The following is a 17,840-nucleotide window of genomic DNA, read 5'->3' as shown; positions in this document are numbered from 1 at the left end:
TGTCCGTGTCTGGCCTCCCTCCGGTGGCTGCTACCTATCGAAACCACTGGAAGAAGGAGGCAACTACCGTGGTGATATGGTGATACGAAAGAACTGCCGAGGGATTGTCGAGGCCAGTCTCCGTTGTTAGTGAGGGCCGCTGTGCTCTTCTCTCCTTCACGGCGGCAGCATCAACAACCAGAGAAAGAGGGTAAGGAGAGGAAGAAACGAGGCGTGTGTCCGGAGGTGCTGTCGTCGAGGCGGCAGTGGTGGCGTGGCCGGGTCCGAAATGTACACCGGGAGGGGGGATTGGATGTTGTTGGTTGTCGATGTTGGAGGTGTAAGCCACACACTCAAACACTCATCCGACTTACACACCAGGTAGTAGCAAGAAGGTAGGTCAAGTAGGGCTGTAGGCCGTGACAGGTACTACTTGTATGTAAGTATATACTAAGCCACTACCCTCGGCCGCCCACTCTTGAACGGTGGCCGTTTATTATTATTATGGGGAGGGGACTTGACTCCGGCACTGGGCCGAGGGGGGGCGTGTGCGGCAAGTGGAGGAGAAGGACGGACCAGGCTAGGGCTACCCTAGCCGCTGCTCCGGGGTGTGGACACCGGCGTTGAAGACTGGGGAGGGCTGTTCACTTTTGCCTTGAGCACCGCTTGCAGGGCCCAGTGCAGAAAAAACGTTCCAACCCGACAGGGAAGGAGGAGCAAGAAAACAAGGGGAGGGGTCAGGGAAGATCTGGCAGCAGCCATTCCCGAGGACCTTGCTCTGGGCGAGATAGCGGCCAGGTCCTGGATTCTCCCCCATCATGATGAACCAGGATGTCATTGCACACCATTGTGCTTAGCATTTACCGTTATGACCTTGTTTCTATGGGAGCTTGGAGCTTTTGAGCCTAGCTACCGATCTAAACGTTCCTGCAATCTCAATATCTCAACGAAAGCTATGCGGCATGTTGTTTTTTCCATTGCTCGTTTCGCTTCGCCGTCCCCGAGAGGAAACGCTCTTTTTACACATGGGATATGCCGAGGGCGTGAAACTACGGAGAAATCTGGGAGAAACAAAAAAACACTACACACGCATCAGGAGATGGATTTCCAAGCTGTCTGTAGGTCTGCTGGTGGGAACCGCTGTGGCCATGCACTGCCGAGCGGGAAGAAACCTTGACGGTAGCAAAACCTTTCGGGCAAATGGCCATCGTGGTGGAGCAAGGACCAAAGTCAACAAGAACGGTGAATCCTGACTGGGCGAGAGAACGGAGGTGTGGAGGAGGGGGGAAGACGCATCATCAGAGAGAAGGGAGGGGGAACGGACACAGGGCACGTTCATCGTCTTCGGCCCCTCCTCCGTCCAATCCTGGTTCGCAGGCAACAAAGCCCCGGTTCACACAAACTCGGTCGACCGAGAGGGACAAGGGGGTGCCATCCGATTAGCAAGAAGAATCCTCCGAAGAGGAGGGAACGGGAGGGCGTTGTCTGCGAGAGCGCGTGTGGTGCGCGTGTCGGGGGGGTCGAGGCGGCGGTCGAAGCTTTGTGGTGCAGACGGGCAACCCGCGCGCGACCCGCAATTTTCTAGAAGACCGTTGGGCAGAGAAGCTAGGAAATCCCAGGTGGGCGACAAAGGGCCCCAGCACTCGACCCCCCGTCGTCCGAGGGGGAGGGGGAAAAGTTGGTTCGCGAGATTGCGCTGTCCAGGGTTCACTTGGCAAACCAGCGGGACCCTGGCCCGGGGCCGGCACAGGAGCCCACTTGGGGCCCTGGCTCAAGCTCCTTGAACCCAGCGGGAGACGCTTTTGCTGGTTATATCGCGGTTGTTATAGGCCGCTGGGTGGACTTGTGTTGGTCGCCGTTACAAGCGGCGTGCTTCTGGCGGACCTTTTTGTTTGGTCTCCTTTCACTTCACCAGAGTTGATGACCTGGTGAGCATGCTAGCTCCTGATCCTGAGTCCTTGATATCTCTTACGCCGGAATATCGCCGTAGTCTGTATATGATGAGTATGGGCCAGATCTGCCATGTCCAGGCTGCTCATCAGTTATGAACGGGGTTGGATGCCGAAAAGGAAGCTCAAGTGTCCTGTGAACCGAGGCTGGCCTCTCTCTGACTCTGGCCGCCTCAAGTGGGAAGGACACACAAGTGAGCCGGCACATTCATTCAACAAATCTCGCTCGCAGGCCAAGTCGAGAGATTTGATGGTTGGGTAGCTAGTACGGAGTACCTAGGTATCTGACAAGAGACAGGGCGGACAGACACGAGTAAACACGACGAGAAGCGGCTCGTATAACTAACGCCTCAGACCAAGGATAAGGCGCGATCGCGATCCGTGGCGGTTGGGGGTTGGGGGTGCGGCTGAAGATAAGTCTAAGTCGTGAACCAGCCGAACCCAGACGGCGCATGTTGCAGAGACGTCTCACGTCATTACACAAAAGAAAACTTTGCGTTGTGCCTGTGTAGAGTCATGTATGATGAATGTGGTTCAAGGCTTGCTGGCTATGGTGGTGTTGTTCATCTGGTTCCAAGCGGCCGGGTTCGAAGTGAACACACACAGAGACGAGGTCGGTTTTGCCTGGTTGCGATTGCAACTCTGTCGATGATGTGCCGCTGCCTCTGCCGTCTGGTCTCTCTCTCTCCATGTCCGTCATGATTGCGCCTGACGCGTCCGAAGCCAAGCGGGGGGGCGTTGTGTTCCGCGGCCGGGGTGGGCAACCGGGGAGTGCCGGAGTGACAGGGGTGCTCCGGGCTTGAATTCCCGATCCGGACATAGCGTCTTGGCATCCGGAACCGTTCAAAAATGCGGAGGTTGCAAAACGGAGCTGCTCCTAACGACATGCCCAAACGGGCACAACCTGGAAATCCACAGTTCGCGCCAAAAAAGAAGCAGCCAGTCCAGCCCAGTTTCCCACTGTGGAGCATCTCTTCGTCCTTGATGAAGTCTGGCCGGAAGTGTGGGTGTTCGTCTTGTTCTGCGCGGGGCAACGTGATGACGACAAAAGTCAACAAAGTCCACGAATAGCTGCCGATGGAGAGTCGCTGGAACGGGCGCTGCGGGGTGGGTGGCACGGCATCGAATCCATACACGGTTGTGAGCTGCATGGCGCGGTCGTGGCAGGATGGCAGCTCTGCGTCCTTGATATCGAAGCATTACCGTCCGCTGCACAACGTAATGCTCCCGCTGTCAGCCGGCAGTCAGCCTCGCATGTATGTATGAGTATCTTCTCCATAGGTAGCTCATATGGCTGCCGTGTCTGCCGCCGTTTAGACGGCGTAGGCTGTGACTACGGCTCCCGACCCGCGCGCTTCATCAGCTCGTCACGCCACAGCCAATGCCAGCCGTGGCGTGCGTCGTCTGCCTGTTCATCTGATGAGATGCCGGACAAGCAGGACGTCCTCATCTCGCGATATCTCAGGAATTGGGCGATGTGGGATGGCGAGCTCAGGTGCTTGCTCTCCGGAGCGGTAAAGGTATGACAGACAGGTAGGCTGTTGGCACAGCTTGTGTTCGCCCACGCCGCATCGCGCAGGCGGACGTTGTGGCAGGAAGCTATCGCATCTCGATCTGTGTTGCCGCATCCCTAGTGTGGCTTGGACAGGCACGTACTCCGTACATACATGCTGCGTCCATACCTACCTACATACAGCATACAGTAGCCTGCTGCTAGACATGCCTCATTCCGCGTACTTTGTACGTAGTTATTGCGGGCCTTCAACAGACTCGGCGCTGATGCAACCAAAGCTCGCATAAGCGAAACGGAGCGAGCACCTTGTCAGGCTCTCTCATTCGGTCGCAAATTGGGGTTCCGACCACCACATGCGAAGTGCTCAGGTGCCCGGATCAATGAATTTAGATTGCTCATGCAGATAGCGTGCAGCGGAGCTAGAGGTGTGAGAGGCCGAGGCGGGGATGAACCTGAGCGACAAGAGTGAGATGACCGTTGAGAGTCAATTTCGAAGAGTTTGGATGAGGGTTAGGGTGACAACCTTCAATCGTGTCACCTTGCTTGTTTCTAAAATCGGACATCGGCAACGGAAAACGGTGTGGACGATATGGTGTGTCTGCGGAAGGTGAGGTGCGGGCGAACACAATGGGGGAACGACCTGCGTAGTGTATGGAGTCGCTGCTTCCTCTTCCCTAGGTCTGCCCTGATCACGCACAATCCTCACAACTCCCTTTGCTCCAGCGAAAAAGTGGGTCTCTTGTTCCTCATGCCCCTCCCGTTCACTTCGATCTCTCGGCGACATCCGATAAGTCTTCAACTTACTTCACTTGACTCATAGATCAACAAGTTCACTAAACTAGGGTACATCTGGATGATGATATCTTTGGACATCGCAATGCTCTTGTCGTCTCAAAAAATGCTCCTCGAACCCAACACAAGCAACCGACACATCGAAACGCAACGCAACGCCGCCAATGCCTGTCAAGTCAGCTTCCGCCCCTCGGACCGGATGTGGCGGCGCTAGCGGTTGCTTGGCTTCCGAATGGTTGTGTGGGCCCGTCACACCACGGCGTAAACCTTCTAGCGCATCTGTTTGGTCGCCACGCCACTCGAGAAACCGCCAGCCGGATGCGAGAAACGAGAAACGGCCGTCGTCTGCCTCGAGAGGTGCTGTGTGGAGAGAGAACCCCTCGTGGAGTGCTGTCCCCCGGCCGGCTGTTACCGGTGGCTGGCTTGCAGCAGTATTCCGTACACTAGCTGCTGCAACTCTGCCTGGCCTTTGGGAAGGGAGGGGAGGAGAGCACACCTGCGAGCAAACGTTGCAACGGCGATCGCATCGGGGCCAAACCTCAAGGGGTTGGAGCCAAGTGAAGATTCATCAACCCGGAGGATTTTTTGTCGTGAGATCTGCCCTGGACCAGGCGGCGGATGCAACCTTTGGCCGGCACCTGGTTCAACGTCTGTGCATCTGACCAGCCGGCGTTGTTTGAATTACCTCGTGGCAGCAAGCACCGGGGGCCCTTTGAGAAAGGGACGAGATTCTCCGTCACGCAAATTGTTGGCTGGACGGCACGCCGCGGGCGCCGCCGTGAGCCAAAGCTTGAGCGCTGCTGCAAGGACTCGGAGAACACCATGCCATTTGAGCCATCCCGCTGTTCTTTGTCGCCAGCGAGCCGAGGTGTCCCATGCCGGTTGACCGCCACCTGCTGGTCGGTTGGGAGGCGTGAACAAGGTCATATCATCTCTTGTGTGTCGACGACAAGATCCCGGCAACCGCTGCTTGCGGCCAGCTTGTCCAGCTCCCTGGAATTTCTTTTTACCGCCTTCCGCTTCAAGACATCAACCGTTCAAAGCGCGGAATTATCTCCATGGGCTGAGACCATCCCTGAGCAATCACTATGCTGCCGACCTGCAGGGACTGACGACCTCACCACCCTCAACCACGGTTATCGGCACGTCTCTAGTACGGAGCACCGTCCAGCTTACCACCCCTAAACGGCATCGACAAACCCGCCGTATCGCGGGCAGACTTGTCTGTCGTTCCCGGGACTTGGATTCTGCCCCAGACTTTCTCCACGCATCGTAATAATGTGACCGAGATTGCATTTGTGGCTTTGGACAATATCACATCCGGTTTAAGCCTATATGTGCTGGCTAATATAGTGGTACGTACATACGTACTGGACATCGCGGCACGCCCTCTACGCCGTACCCCGCTCGAGTTGCATTGCAGCCACGCGCTACGCTCCAAGCCACATTTTCCAATTGAGTGTCAACATCGCAGTGTAATGGCCTTCAATCAATGGATCGTCGAGTAACTGTCTCGCCGTCGTGCTAAGAAAGTTGGGGTCACCCAACGGTATTGAAGACGAGAACATCCCAGGACTAAAACACCTCCCACACCAATAGCCTGCTCGAGTAATATATGTGTATCAGAGATCATGGAGACCAACGATTCACCATCATAGCTTTCAAAACTCCCAGCAGTCCAGTCACCCCATCACCCCACTATCTGGTTGATGACGGCGGCGCTCGATTCGTGTCTTGATATCTCGGGAAACAGATAGCTAGGCTCTCCACCATCCGCTCTCGTCGAGCCGCCTGCCCTTCGCGCGGCTGGTATTGCTCTGTGCGTGCCAAATCTCTCGGCGCCTGTGTGAAAACAGCTAAACTGATTTCTGCAGCGATTTCCGCAGCTCCGGTCGTGTTGAGGTTCCCCGCTTCGAGTTCAGAGGCTTCCCCACGACGCCATCTCGCTTCTGTCCAAACGTGTTGAACAGTCATTGCTGAATCATCACCATTTCTCCGTTTTACGTGTACGGCTATCAGAGACTCAACCAGCTTGGGATTCTGAGGCAGACCTCACAGATTCAAGAACAAAAAAGGACAAACCTCTTGCATTTGTCTTCCCGTGGTTGTCGATTATTTCACATTTCCGACACTGACTGCGCGGCGGTTGTTCTTGAGATCTGGGACCTGTATAGCAGCCTTTGGTCTTGCAAAGAACCCTGCCTAGGTACTGTATGTATGACATGTGCGCCTCTGAAGGGGCGTAGTGGCATTCACCCCACCCCCCCATTTCTCCAACTTTCCAGCTGGTCGTCCTACCTGGATCAACGTAGATTACCTACTATCACTTCCCCTCCTAAACATGCCGCGATATTGATGCCGTTCTAAGTAAAGCAGCGCTCGATATTATCCCGCTTATGCCGGCGACAGAGACTCTTGGGGCGGTTTACACCCCTTACCCAGCAAGAAGAAGACCGTTGCCGAGTCCGGGCATAGATAGTCTTGTCGGGGGAACCGGCCGCCTGACTCTCAATCTACATGCTACAAGATTCGCCTGACGATCCTGGACTTGAAGCATAACGTGAAGCTGTCGGAGAATTGACAAGAGGCATCCTAGAATACCAGGTCGCATTCGGGGTGCTGTATTGGAGATCCCATCTGCCGAGCGACAGTGAACCCGGAGATGGCTTGACGACGGGTCGACACTGGGTTTTGGTGGATGTGAGCCAACAACTCCCAAGACGTGGCATCCCGAATGTGCTACTACTACTACTACTACACAGTACTTTCTCAACGCCTCTTTCTTTTGGGACCCAGGCGCCAGGAAACATCATGGACGGGCTCACTTGCATGACCCTCGCCGGAAAAAAACGGTCAACCACCACATCCAAAAGAAGAGACTCACTCATCAGCAGTGGCCAGCAATATGCCCTCGACACAACCAACACATTCTCTCGCCACCCAATTCATATCATGTTTGATTCCCTCTGCAGGCGCGATGCCATCTTTCGGGCCCATCTTCCAGGATATCGGGAGGCTGATGTCTCCCTCTCCGTTCCTCCAGCCGTGACGACGTTAACGTTACTCCCTCCTCATGAGATGCCAGTGGGAGCGGGAAGCTATCGGGGGCCATGCAAAACTCCCTCACGGGATGGCACCCTGCCAATCGAATCCGGGGTGTCTGCCGCGGGCCATGCAAGAGGGGGCGCCGTTATGGGCTTGGGACTAACGACTTTAGCCTGGAAGGGCCGATTCGGCAGCAACCACATCAATTTCCCAGCCAATGACAGTCGCCTCATATCCAAGCTTGGGAAAAACAAGGTGCGGCTGCGTGGATCGTGGCGTTTCTGCCCGCCTGCTCCCACGCCCCCCTTTTTGCTTTCTGGGCCCACCAACCTGTCAAAAACCACCAGCCTTCTTTTCTCGCCTGCACCTCCGATTGGGCTCGCCTCTGCCTCGCTTGCGCGCTCAGCAACGGTCGCTGCGCTGGTTTGTCGATATGCACATGCGCGCGAAAGCTGCCGCCTCGCGAACCACAGACGTTAAAAGTGGACCATCACTCGAACCCACGCAGACGAAGAAGACGGATCCTATGTAAACGAGTCGGTCTTTCTGGCCCCGAGATCACGGTCAGCGTGCAGGAATCACAGGGAAAATCCTTTGGGCTCGCCATCTCCGAGGGTCAGGTCCCTGAAAACGGGGACGTTGGGGTTGACGGCCCATGCGGTGCCAGGAGGGCAGGGATTTTCTGGGGGGGCTTGCCGTGATTCCGACGAAGGTGGTCCAGCTGGTCTTTTGAACCCTTGTCCCCTTGCTCGTGTGCCTGAACGGACCAGGGAGAACACAAAGCTGACGAGCCCACCGGACGCCAGTCCTCTTTTCGTCTTGGGCTAAGGTTCGCTTGGCCGTGCCAAGATGGACGCTCCGGTTCGAGGTCCGGGGAAAAGTCACTCGACTTGTTTGACTGCTGACACCTTGCTTGCTTGCCTGCCCTGCCGAGGCCGGATAACAAACAACAAGCTGAGAGATGCTCGGGTAAGCAGTTCTCCGGAGATTAACTATCTTTTGAAATAGTTTTCTTTCTTATTTTCCTGCTTTTTTTTGCGGCTGCTGCTTGTGGACAGTGGACACAGTCGTCGCTTTACGTATGCTCCGCGAGTCAACGCCCTGAGGCTTGAAGAGCCAATGGCCGCAATAATCCATTGTCATGCCACCCCCCTACCGGGCTTGTTGATTGCTATTGTGTCAATGCATGCATTTCAAAGGGATTGTACAACCTCAAAGTTGAGTTGCTTTCTCTTTGCTTTGCTTCCCGAAACATACTCCGTACACCACCAGCCTCTGGGTCAAACGGGAGGAGTTACCAGCTGAGACATCTTTTCGGTCAGAGACCTTCGACAGAGCTACCCCGACATGCTGTTGTGTTGACCTCGGGTGCGACGGTGCGGTTGCGTCGTGGTGAAGAGCGTGGCTTGAGGCGGTCGCTTAACCCAGCACGGGGTGGTAATTTCGGCACTGATCCGAGAAGGTTCAACGTCCCCCCGTCCGTTCCCTTGATGCTGCTGCCGATTGTGTGTTGAAACGTCTTTGTGTTTTGTTTGACACAGCATGGTTGCGCTCAATGCCGTTTATCCTCCGTATGGTCACAACGCGTCGAGACGATACAATGCCGAGATCGACTTTGGATGTCGTCTCGTCTGATGATCCCCAGCGGCCATTGTGTTCTGTTTCTTCCCCGGAGATCAACTGCACGGTCTGTTCGAAACACGTCGGAACCGCACCGCTCGCGACGCTGGTGAGGACTTGACGCGCTTTGTTTCCGCGACGGATCAGGGCTCTTCCATTTGCGGAATGGCAGTGGGCTACGAAACGGTACGCTAACCCAAATCAATCCATCCCGCCATCCTCCAGCCAAGTGAAGCAAGGCCTGTGTGGTTGGCGACGTTACATACACTACGCCGGAATCGACCATTGTCAAGGTCTCTTCGACGCTTCTCCCCTGCAGGCCGAGAGGGATGGCTGCGCTTGACAGGACGCCACACGCCTAAGAAAGCATGGCGAACAGGTACGTGGCTTGCTGGTTCTCTCTTGCCGAAAGATCAGTCCTGACAGTCGAGGATCAGGATCGCGACAGGGAAAACACCAAAGCGACGCAGATGAGGCCCCAGGTATTGGAGTTGAACACAAAGTCGGGAATCCATGCGGAGAAGGAATCTACATTCCATGTCATCTGATCATGCCGTCTTCCCCCGGCCCAAATCTTACGCCAGACTCCCAGTGGAGGAGTCCAGGTAACCCCTTGAATGTGGTTGCGGAATCAAGTACCGAAAAGTCACCTCATGAGTACAACCATGTCCCCAGCTTCTTTGGTTCACGTTGCGCCTCTGACCGCATCAGGAAGCGTCAAGTGATGAATCTCGCCGTTTGAGCCATCACACCGACAAAAAGGAAAGTCCCAAGAGAGGATCCCGCCGGATATGGCTCTCGGTCAATTCTTTTCGATATGGGAAGATGGCGGACAATCAAGAAAGGCTTTAGTGTCTATATGCGAATAGGCAGACCTCAGGGGATGGGTTCATCCCGTCTCTCGCTTCCGCGAGTCTTCTGCGCCTCGCCTCGCCTCGCACTCGCCTCACGTCTTGTCGTCCTTCTGTCCCGGCCTCGTCGTCGGCGAGGCTGGCCTGGATGGTGACCTTGAACCATGGAAAGTGTGGCTCGTCTGCGAGGATCACTTTAGCCACCCTCCAGTCTATCATACCCGAACAGCTCTTGTTCGTTCGGTCGACCACTCTGGCGGATAAGGGCTGCGTGGGATGGAATGGGATGGGATGGAAGGATGGGACCGAAATCGACGTGTGTTCCCGTATAGTAAAAAAACAACAAGTGTACAGTTACATACCGGACCATCGCACGATCTGTGGGGAGTCGCAACCCCTTCGGATACCACCTCGGCCATGCGACGACATCATCCTGCGTGCTCGCGGTGTCCCATCCGACCAATATCCCAGTTACTACGGGAATACGGCGCCTCTCACTCACTCACTCGCTCACATGCAGGCACAGGAACAGGAATCGTGTTCGTGTACTTCGCTGCCGCTGCCGTTGCCACCGCCCATATGGCGGGGGGCTTTTCTTCCTCCGGCTGGCTGGCGCCAACAGCTCGCCCTCCGTCCGGTTCCCCGCCCTGAGCCAGCTTTGATTAAGTTGCGGACATGCAATCGGAAGACCAGGAGAAAAAGGAGAAACTCATCCACGACGGCGCCAGGATGTGTATGTAGGTACTAGGTACGATGTGTGTTCCGACTGGGTGACTGTTCTCCCCACAACATCCCCAAGCTCGCAACCCTGTGTTCAGGAACAGGAACTGCAGACAGGAACAGATGGAACGGTGGGAGCAGAGACGGGGAGGGACCGAGAAGGAGGGCTTCGCACCCCCACAACCACCAATCCCCTCCCCCTCTTCCCCCTCAGCCCCCTCCACATTTGACCGCCGGCCGGCAGGCATTGACTCGTTACCTCTGTTATGTACTGCACTCTGGGCAAGCATGCCGTTTTCTCGACATGCAGACAAGCGAGATCAGAGAGTGAAGAAGAACCGGCGGACGCGCAAGTTTTTGCTTCTTTTTTGTTCTCTTCAATCGCGCGTCCACGTTCAACTTTCTCCTTACGGTCACTTTTGGACTCCACGGTCCTGGCTGGAGAACCATTCCGTTTCGGCCACCGAAGAAGAAAATAAAGCAGAATTATTTTGACAAAAGAGAGGAGGCGGCCTAGCTCCGCTTGCTCCCCCTCACGTCTGACTCTCTCGCTTTGCCGCTTCAAACCCAGCCTCCAAACCCAAACCCCCTCGCCGGAGTTGGTTCGGGGGGATGCTTCTATGGAGGGGCCAGTAACTCGTCACAAGCAGGAGTATGGCGTACGAAGCACATATCCTCGAAATCACGTCACTCTTGAGATTCACAAACAGAACATGCTTCTCTGGCAATAAACTGTTGCTCTGATGCCCGCTGCGAATGATACAAATACACAGTAAGTCCAGGCCAGAAGATGGGCCGATGACCCGATCTGTCACTTGCGCAGCATCGTGTAGGTACCGGCCTGTTGGTGGCGTGCGCCTTTGGGCTCAGGGTAGTGTCTCCAAACTTATGGATTGGTGAGGCTCAAGGTAATATAGATGATAGGAGATATATAGTATATAGTGTGCTCCATGTTGAGATCCTAGTCGGTCTTGGGTAGGAGTAGTGAGACACACAGGATGGATTAAATACCTACTTTGTAGGTAGGTATGTTCCACGACGCCCATTGAAGCTAGGTACTCCGTATGCTCACAAGATCCCCGAACAGAAAAGAGAACAGAACACACCGTGCGACCCCCGTTGCGGCGCGTGGACTGGGCCGTTGCTCGTTGGGTCTGGCCCCATCGCCACTGTCACCCTACCATCGTCTTTGCACCTCTTCTCTGGGTGGGAACTGCCTCTTCTTCCAATTCCGGAATACCTCTTCTGCCCATGAAGAAACCGTACGCTCTCCGCACATTGTGCATGTGCCTCTTGTGAACGATTCGCCCGAGGTATCCTCAAGATTTTCTCACTTGAGCCTGGGGTAACGGCAGCTCGGGATATGGAGTACGTTCGTTCTTCCCTTTGGGCCAGCCAACCATCATTCTCTCAATTTTTTTTCTCTTTCCCCTCAGACCTGCTCCGCTCTCCGCTCGGTCCCCTCTCCTTTGCTTCGTCTTATTTGCTTGCTGAGGCCCCGCGCCCCTCTCAGGATTCACGGATCGGGATAGGTCGGGTCAGGGTATACGACAAGAACAGAAGGTGGATGTTGATGATAGCTTGAGGGCGTTACCAGAATTGGACCCCCCGTCCTTCTCCCCATTGTCCCCTATCTCTATCCTCCAATATGGTATCCGCAAGGTGGCGTTGTCCCGGGGCCCGTTGGAATGTATGGGCAGATGTACATACATGGTGGGATCCGGGTAAGTCATCCTGCCTGTCTGTCCGTCCTCTGCTGGAGGGCCCCGTTGGAGTGTATGTATGTATTTGTGTATGTATATGCAAAGGACACACACACAGCAGGCCAGCCCGCGGGCCAGGCCCAAGGAGTGACCTGACCAGCAGTTGGTTGGTCAGCCAAGATGGCTGCAAGATGTTCATGGGTTGTCGAGAGAGTAGCAAGCACAGCAGAGGACGGGGATGGGATTGGGCCAGGCCAAAGGAGCGGGCGGGTACCATGTCATGTCATGAACGGAGAGTAATCCACACTTGCAGAGACAAGAAAGACACAGACGTTATTGCATACCACGGCCAGGACGCAACGCACGGGTTCCGATTTTGTGTCGAGTAAGCCAACCTCCCATGGCGGCTCGTGGTCATCTCGGCGATGAGGGGAAGACAGAAGAGAGGACCCGGCCGGCAGGACATGGTCCGATGGGCACCTTACTAATAGTTTAGCTACCATTTGTCCTTGAGGCATTCCAAATGCGCACCCAATCCTCGGAGGCTGGTTACTGGTAGAGATGACTCTGGAAGAGATCCTGAGGTGCGAGTCCGTCCAAAGGAAAGCTGTCTGGACAAGGTGTTCCGTTGCCCATAAACCGTCACTCCACATCAGGCAGACACAGCCCCGTTATGGCGACTGTGCCATGACACATTCCAACACCGTGGCTTGTTGAAAGAAGTGGAGGCATGGAGAGGAGGAGGCGATGGCGAGGAGAGAGGGGGTGTGAGGGGAGGATGCCGGGCTCAGCGGGAGGGTGGCCTATCCATTGCCTGGATAGGCACGGCAAACCTGCGTAATGTGCGTTCTTCCAGGCCGGATAGGCCAGCTGAAGAGGGAGTGTGCGTGGGTTGGATGATGGCGGCACCCCATATTGTTTGGCCGGGCCTGCTGCCGCCGGCGTCGACTCCACGCCGCTGCCGGCCACAGCATAGATTGGCCATTCGGATCTCCTTGGAACCGGTCCTTTTACATCTGCGGACCCCTAGATATTTGTTGTGGGGTATCTGAGTAACTGGAACTCCTGATGGCGACTGGTTCATGATCCGAGTGAAGCGCTTACTGTTAGCCATTCACATGCGCCTTTGCTGAGAACGACGGTCGTGTCCTTGGTCCTTCGTAAGACAGACATTACAATAATCTTGATGAGTCGGTGGTGAATGAATCTCGGAGAGAAAGCCTCTCCCCCTTTTTACACGTCAGATACGAACCTGTGCCTGTTCTTGGATGTCAGCTCTCCCAGGAGAGGACAGCAACAAAGACTCTAACGAGCCGTTCCAAGAGTCCAAAGCTCCATTTCACATACCGCAGCGTGTCTATTCTTGTTTGTACCGAGTATGTTTTATCAACATGCGTGCTGGACAGAGGTCAACATTCAGGACCAGCAACCCAGCTGCAGCACATACAAGGGGCACCAGTCACCACAATAGACAAGAGAATAGATATCAATACGACGGCGTTCAGGTCACGTCACAGGCAGCAAGTAGCAGAATCGCCCGCGGAAACGAAGTAGCAGCGCATCGCATCGCAGCATACCAGTGGGCGCTCAGTGTCAATTATCCCCTCGTGGGGAAAAGAAAAATGCTACACAACTACTGCAGGTCGGACAAAAGCATTTTGAGTGACACTCCCGACCGTTGGATGCATAATTAGTAAGTACCTTTAGCTGGACAAGCCCTTTCCTCTCGCCTCGCAGCAGCTTCTGCTTCGTTCGCGAGCCCTGTTTGGGTAAGGAGTGTAGGAACGTTGTGCTCTTGGGAGGGTGAAACACATCTGTTTGTGTCTTATAACTACATGCAGAAAGGGAACGTCCTAATGCGGTCTCAAGACTTGGTTCTCTGCCTTTGGCAGCAGTCAACTCTTGAGTTCACTCTTAAATGAGATGAGAGCCGTAATGGACTCGGTAAGCATTGAGTGATAATAGGGGAGTAGATGTAGTTGGTCGGTTCGAAAGAGTGAAGCGACGTTGAGACAGACGTTGAGACATGGATGGCAAAGACAAGGAGTTCTATACCCTCAACGCGCTACCCTAACTATGTCTCTGATGGTCATGGTTGTATCTAGGGATAAAAGATACCTGGAAGCAAAACAATGCCTGAGCCACGTTAGGACACTAAGTCAGGTTGCCCCAAGACATGTTGTTTACTTCACACATCTTCCCTTGAGATAATAAAGAAAGCTCTCAAACATGAAGTTTAGTTGACTCCAACAATTTCCTTCAGACTGGGAGGTCGATACTTTCACGATGGGACGCAAAAGTAGAGAATCCTTCTCACAACTCCCTCCCGCCCTCCATATCTCACGAGTGACTGGTGCCGCAACTTATGAACGCCACCTCCATAAGCAACCGTCGACATCGGTTATCACCGAATCAGGGAACATCAAACCCAGATCACATGCCTATTTAACATCCCAACCTGTCAGAGTGCAAATAGGAAGACTCGAGATATATTCGTCAGGGAGTCGCCTGAGGTGCCTGTATGAACGTCCGTCTCTCAAACCTCAAGCCAGCTTAGCTCCCTTACCCTGACATACCTGCTAGACAGTTGGTACCACAGCAATTCACCAGCTTGGTTCCCCTGGGCCCTGATGAAGAAAACACTTAATGGCACAATATAAGGCATAGCACGGGAAGAGGAGTCTTCCACCTAGAGGGAGGAGGAAGAAGGGCGTGGGCAAGGAAAGCAATGTAGAGGGAACACATGGCTAGGTAACGCTTTAATCCCCTCTGTAGAAACATGGGTAACCTGACCTCAGCTATAAGAAAGGAGGAGGAGTGCATTCACACTTGACCACGTAGCGTGAAATGGAAGAGTTCTATCGCATCCGGCCCGGCTGGTTCCCTTGGCTTCCTTTGTCAAAGACCAAAGGTGTTTGGTCCAAGCACCGTAGATGAATGGTGACTAGTACAATTGGTCCTACAAAACCAGGCATACTCCCATCATCTCGTTACCTCCCCTACGGGGATACTTAGTTCATGGCTGTGGAATGTACACAAGAGACCCTAGTCGCCAAAGAAAGCTACAGTTTCATCCCAGTTTGTCCTCCTACGGAGTAAACGCCAGTGAGAATCGAGGTGGGCGATGTGTCCCCGTGAGATTTGGCCAACAGGCCTGATCCACCGAGTAGGCCCAATGGAGAATGCCTCATCAAACTCCGTCCATCAACAACACCCAGCAGCGAAGCAAAACCCACCCCAACACCCCTAATCAACCCGAAAAGACACGAGATCGCCGCTTGAACACCATATCCTTGCCCCATAGTCCCATACATACTAGGTAGGTAACCAGTCGTGACACAAAAATAGTCAAATATCAGCCTCCGGATCCTCCCACTCCTCAAAAAGCTCCTCCTCCCGATCGTCCAGCGCCAACCGTACAAACTGCCTCACCCACTCCTCCTCCTGTGGCTGCAGCTCCCAGTGGCCAGCCCGCCCCTGCACGCGCGGCAGCGGGCCTAGATAATTCCGGTCACCACCACCGCCTCCTCTTCCTCGAGCCCCAGCAGCTCCTCCACGTCCTCGCCCACCACCACCGCGAACTGGGCCACCACCACCACCTCCTCCCCTGCCACGTGCACCGCCTCCTCGTCCGCCCCGTCTGGCAGGGCCTGCCGGAGCTGGAGCTGGAGCTGCCGCCAACTGGGGAGCACGAGCAGCAGCAGCGGGGGGATTCGCTTCAATGCGGAGGACGAGAGGACCCTCGCGAGCCACGGCAGGAGGGGCGGCAGGTTCGGCTGGAGCGTCCTGCGGCGGGGGATCGGGAACGCGGTTGCGATTGCGCGGTTGTTGGATTACTGGCACGGGTTGTTGCTGTCGCTGCTGCTGTTGTTGTTGACGAGGCACCGGCGCCGGTTCAGGAATCTCAAACTCGTTCTCGATTAGCTCATCTTCGATATAATACACGGGCTGCGCGTCGGTGCCGTCGCCCAGCTCCAGCTCCCACAGACGGCCATAGCAGGCGGTTCTGTTGCCCTGGTTGTCTTCGTTGAAGTGCTGGTACGGGTTCTCGGGCGGGAGCCAGGCGGCGCAGAGATAGCAAAAGTGCGTCTCGCAGCGGGCGCAGATCATGTGGTTGCATCCATGGGTCTTTTGGGCGGGCACGTCGCAGGTTGGGCAGCGCGTGGTGTAGTAGCGCAGGTATTCCATGGTGGCGAGCTCCTCGGCCGTGGGCTTGCCCTTCTCGTTGGGAGGGACACAATAATAATATTCGCCGTGCCAGGACTGGAAGCAACGGCTGCAGAAGGCGAAACTGCAGTCTTCGCAAATGGCGAGGAGGGATTCGGAGGGTTTGTGGAGCTTGCTTTTGTCTTTTTCTTTGCCCTTGTCGTTGCCGTTGGGGCTCTGGTTTTCCTCGTCGGAGTCGTCGATGGTCTCGGGAAGCTCCAGCCCCTGTGGCTTTCTGTGCTTCTTGGACCTTGCCGCGCCGCTGCACCACGAACGCGGGCAATAGATGGTGTTCCTGTCCGCCTCGAGTTCGAGTTTGTACTTGAGATTGACATAGCGTTTGACAAACTCCTGTTCGATGGGGATCTGGAGGAGTTCGCTGGGGTTGATGTCAACGCGAACCTTCTTGGGCTTCTTGCCTGATTCCAACGCTTCAGCCGCGGCCTTCTTTTCGCGGTCCTTTGGGCAGCCGGGTGAAGGGCAGCGGATCATGGCAATGTTTCCCTCTTTGATTGCGGCAATGAAATAGTCTCGGAGACACTGAACACAAAAAATGTGCTCGCAGTCTAACATTTTGTGGCAGACGGATCCTTTCTTGGGTTCTGCTGGTGGATTAGCATCCAGGTTTGAGATAATCGGTAAAGTAAGCAACTAACCCAAGCAGACGCCACATTCATATGTCCCCCGGTCAAACTTGGCCTGCCTGGCTTGGATGTCGTAGTCCAGGATGGCAATCTTGTGGCTGGAATCAACCATGAGAGTGCCGCTGTCATCGACGAGACCAAAGACGTTACTGGTAGCCTGCTGGATATGATCGATGTATGCATAGCCCGCAATATCCATTCCCGTCTCCTCCCATATGCGCGTGGCGTCATTCTCGAGTCGTTTGATGGTGGAATCGGGCAGCCATGGAGGGCTGGTGGAGATGGAGGCCTTGGGTGGCTCTTCGTCGGGGTATTTTGGGCCAAAGGTGATCTCCAGGCGAAGCGGAGGGAAGTGGGCTACTTTGTGGGAGTCAATGACCGGAGGTTGGACCGGACCGGCGGTCTTTTGTCCATTCTCGCCATTTGCGGCAGAATTGTCGGCAACGGCAGGGAAGAATACGGTCACAGGGTCAGAAGGGGTGACGGGCAACTCGAGAGCAATGGTGTATTGGTCCTTGGGATTCGGGAATTGGATTTCGGGGAAGATGGCGCTGAGGGAGCTAAGCTCCTCAGAGCGCGGGTCGTTGTCTTCGGACATGGCTTAAGATTAAAGCGCCGACTTTGGTCTCTCTTGTTGCCTCGGTCGTCTTCCAGAACCAAGCTAGTTTCTAGGCCAGCGTTGGGATGACCTATTGATATGTCTCGGAAGGTTGCGGCGTCTCAGTTCAGTAATGAGGGGTTGGAAAGACACGCAGGGACAGTCAATGAAGAAGCATAATCTCCCGCCCTCGGGTCAAGGTCTGTTCAGGAGACAACAG

At 55.0% G+C, this 17,840-nt stretch overlaps 5 protein-coding genes across 5 annotated transcripts, besides 2 other annotated features; all 5 read right to left on the bottom strand.

The window, feature by feature from the left end:
* Nucleotides 1–34: 34 nt before the first annotated feature.
* Nucleotides 35–1,318, bottom strand: VTJ04DRAFT_6305 (uncharacterized protein; the record flags this gene model as incomplete). Its single annotated transcript, XM_069364511.1, has 2 exons — nucleotides 35–331; nucleotides 1,304–1,318. 2 exons carry the CDS (start codon nucleotides 1,316–1,318, stop codon nucleotides 35–37), a joined length of 312 nt encoding a protein of 103 aa, XP_069218330.1.
* A 1,943-nt stretch (nucleotides 1,319–3,261) lies between these two features.
* On the bottom strand, nucleotides 3,262–3,608 carry VTJ04DRAFT_6304 (uncharacterized protein; the record flags this gene model as incomplete). Its single annotated transcript, XM_069364510.1, has 2 exons — nucleotides 3,262–3,527; nucleotides 3,596–3,608. 2 exons carry the CDS (start codon nucleotides 3,606–3,608, stop codon nucleotides 3,262–3,264), a joined length of 279 nt encoding a protein of 92 aa, XP_069218329.1.
* Nucleotides 3,609–9,266: 5,658 nt separating this feature from the next.
* Nucleotides 9,267–9,277: a sequence feature (Short protein (VTJ04DRAFT_6303, KAL2119343.1) was converted to a misc_feature.).
* A 336-nt stretch (nucleotides 9,278–9,613) lies between these two features.
* Nucleotides 9,614–9,623: a sequence feature (Short protein (VTJ04DRAFT_6303, KAL2119343.1) was converted to a misc_feature.).
* A 3,336-nt stretch (nucleotides 9,624–12,959) lies between these two features.
* On the bottom strand, nucleotides 12,960–13,256 carry VTJ04DRAFT_6302 (uncharacterized protein; the record flags this gene model as incomplete). Its single annotated transcript, XM_069364509.1, has 1 exon — nucleotides 12,960–13,256. The coding sequence occupies one exon, from the start codon at nucleotides 13,254–13,256 to the stop codon at nucleotides 12,960–12,962; it is 297 nt and encodes a 98-aa protein (XP_069218328.1).
* A 1,978-nt stretch (nucleotides 13,257–15,234) lies between these two features.
* On the bottom strand, nucleotides 15,235–15,486 carry VTJ04DRAFT_6301 (uncharacterized protein; the record flags this gene model as incomplete). Its single annotated transcript, XM_069364508.1, has 1 exon — nucleotides 15,235–15,486. The coding sequence occupies one exon, from the start codon at nucleotides 15,484–15,486 to the stop codon at nucleotides 15,235–15,237; it is 252 nt and encodes an 83-aa protein (XP_069218327.1).
* Nucleotides 15,487–15,520: 34 nt separating this feature from the next.
* VTJ04DRAFT_6300 (uncharacterized protein) lies at nucleotides 15,521–17,620 on the bottom strand (the record flags this gene model as incomplete). Its single annotated transcript, XM_069364507.1, has 2 exons — nucleotides 15,521–16,980; nucleotides 17,035–17,620. The coding sequence occupies 2 exons, from the start codon at nucleotides 17,618–17,620 to the stop codon at nucleotides 15,521–15,523; spliced, it is 2,046 nt and encodes a 681-aa protein (XP_069218326.1).
* Nucleotides 17,621–17,840: the final 220 nt, after the last annotated feature.

The sequence above is a fragment of the Mycothermus thermophilus genome, assembly GCF_041956435.1.
Source record: "Mycothermus thermophilus strain CBS 625.91 unplaced genomic scaffold VTJ04scaffold_4, whole genome shotgun sequence".
Taxonomy (NCBI): Eukaryota; Fungi; Ascomycota; class Sordariomycetes; order Sordariales; family Chaetomiaceae; genus Mycothermus; species Mycothermus thermophilus.
Note: the sequence above shows the minus strand (reverse complement) of the source record. Positions and strands in the feature narration are given on the sequence as shown.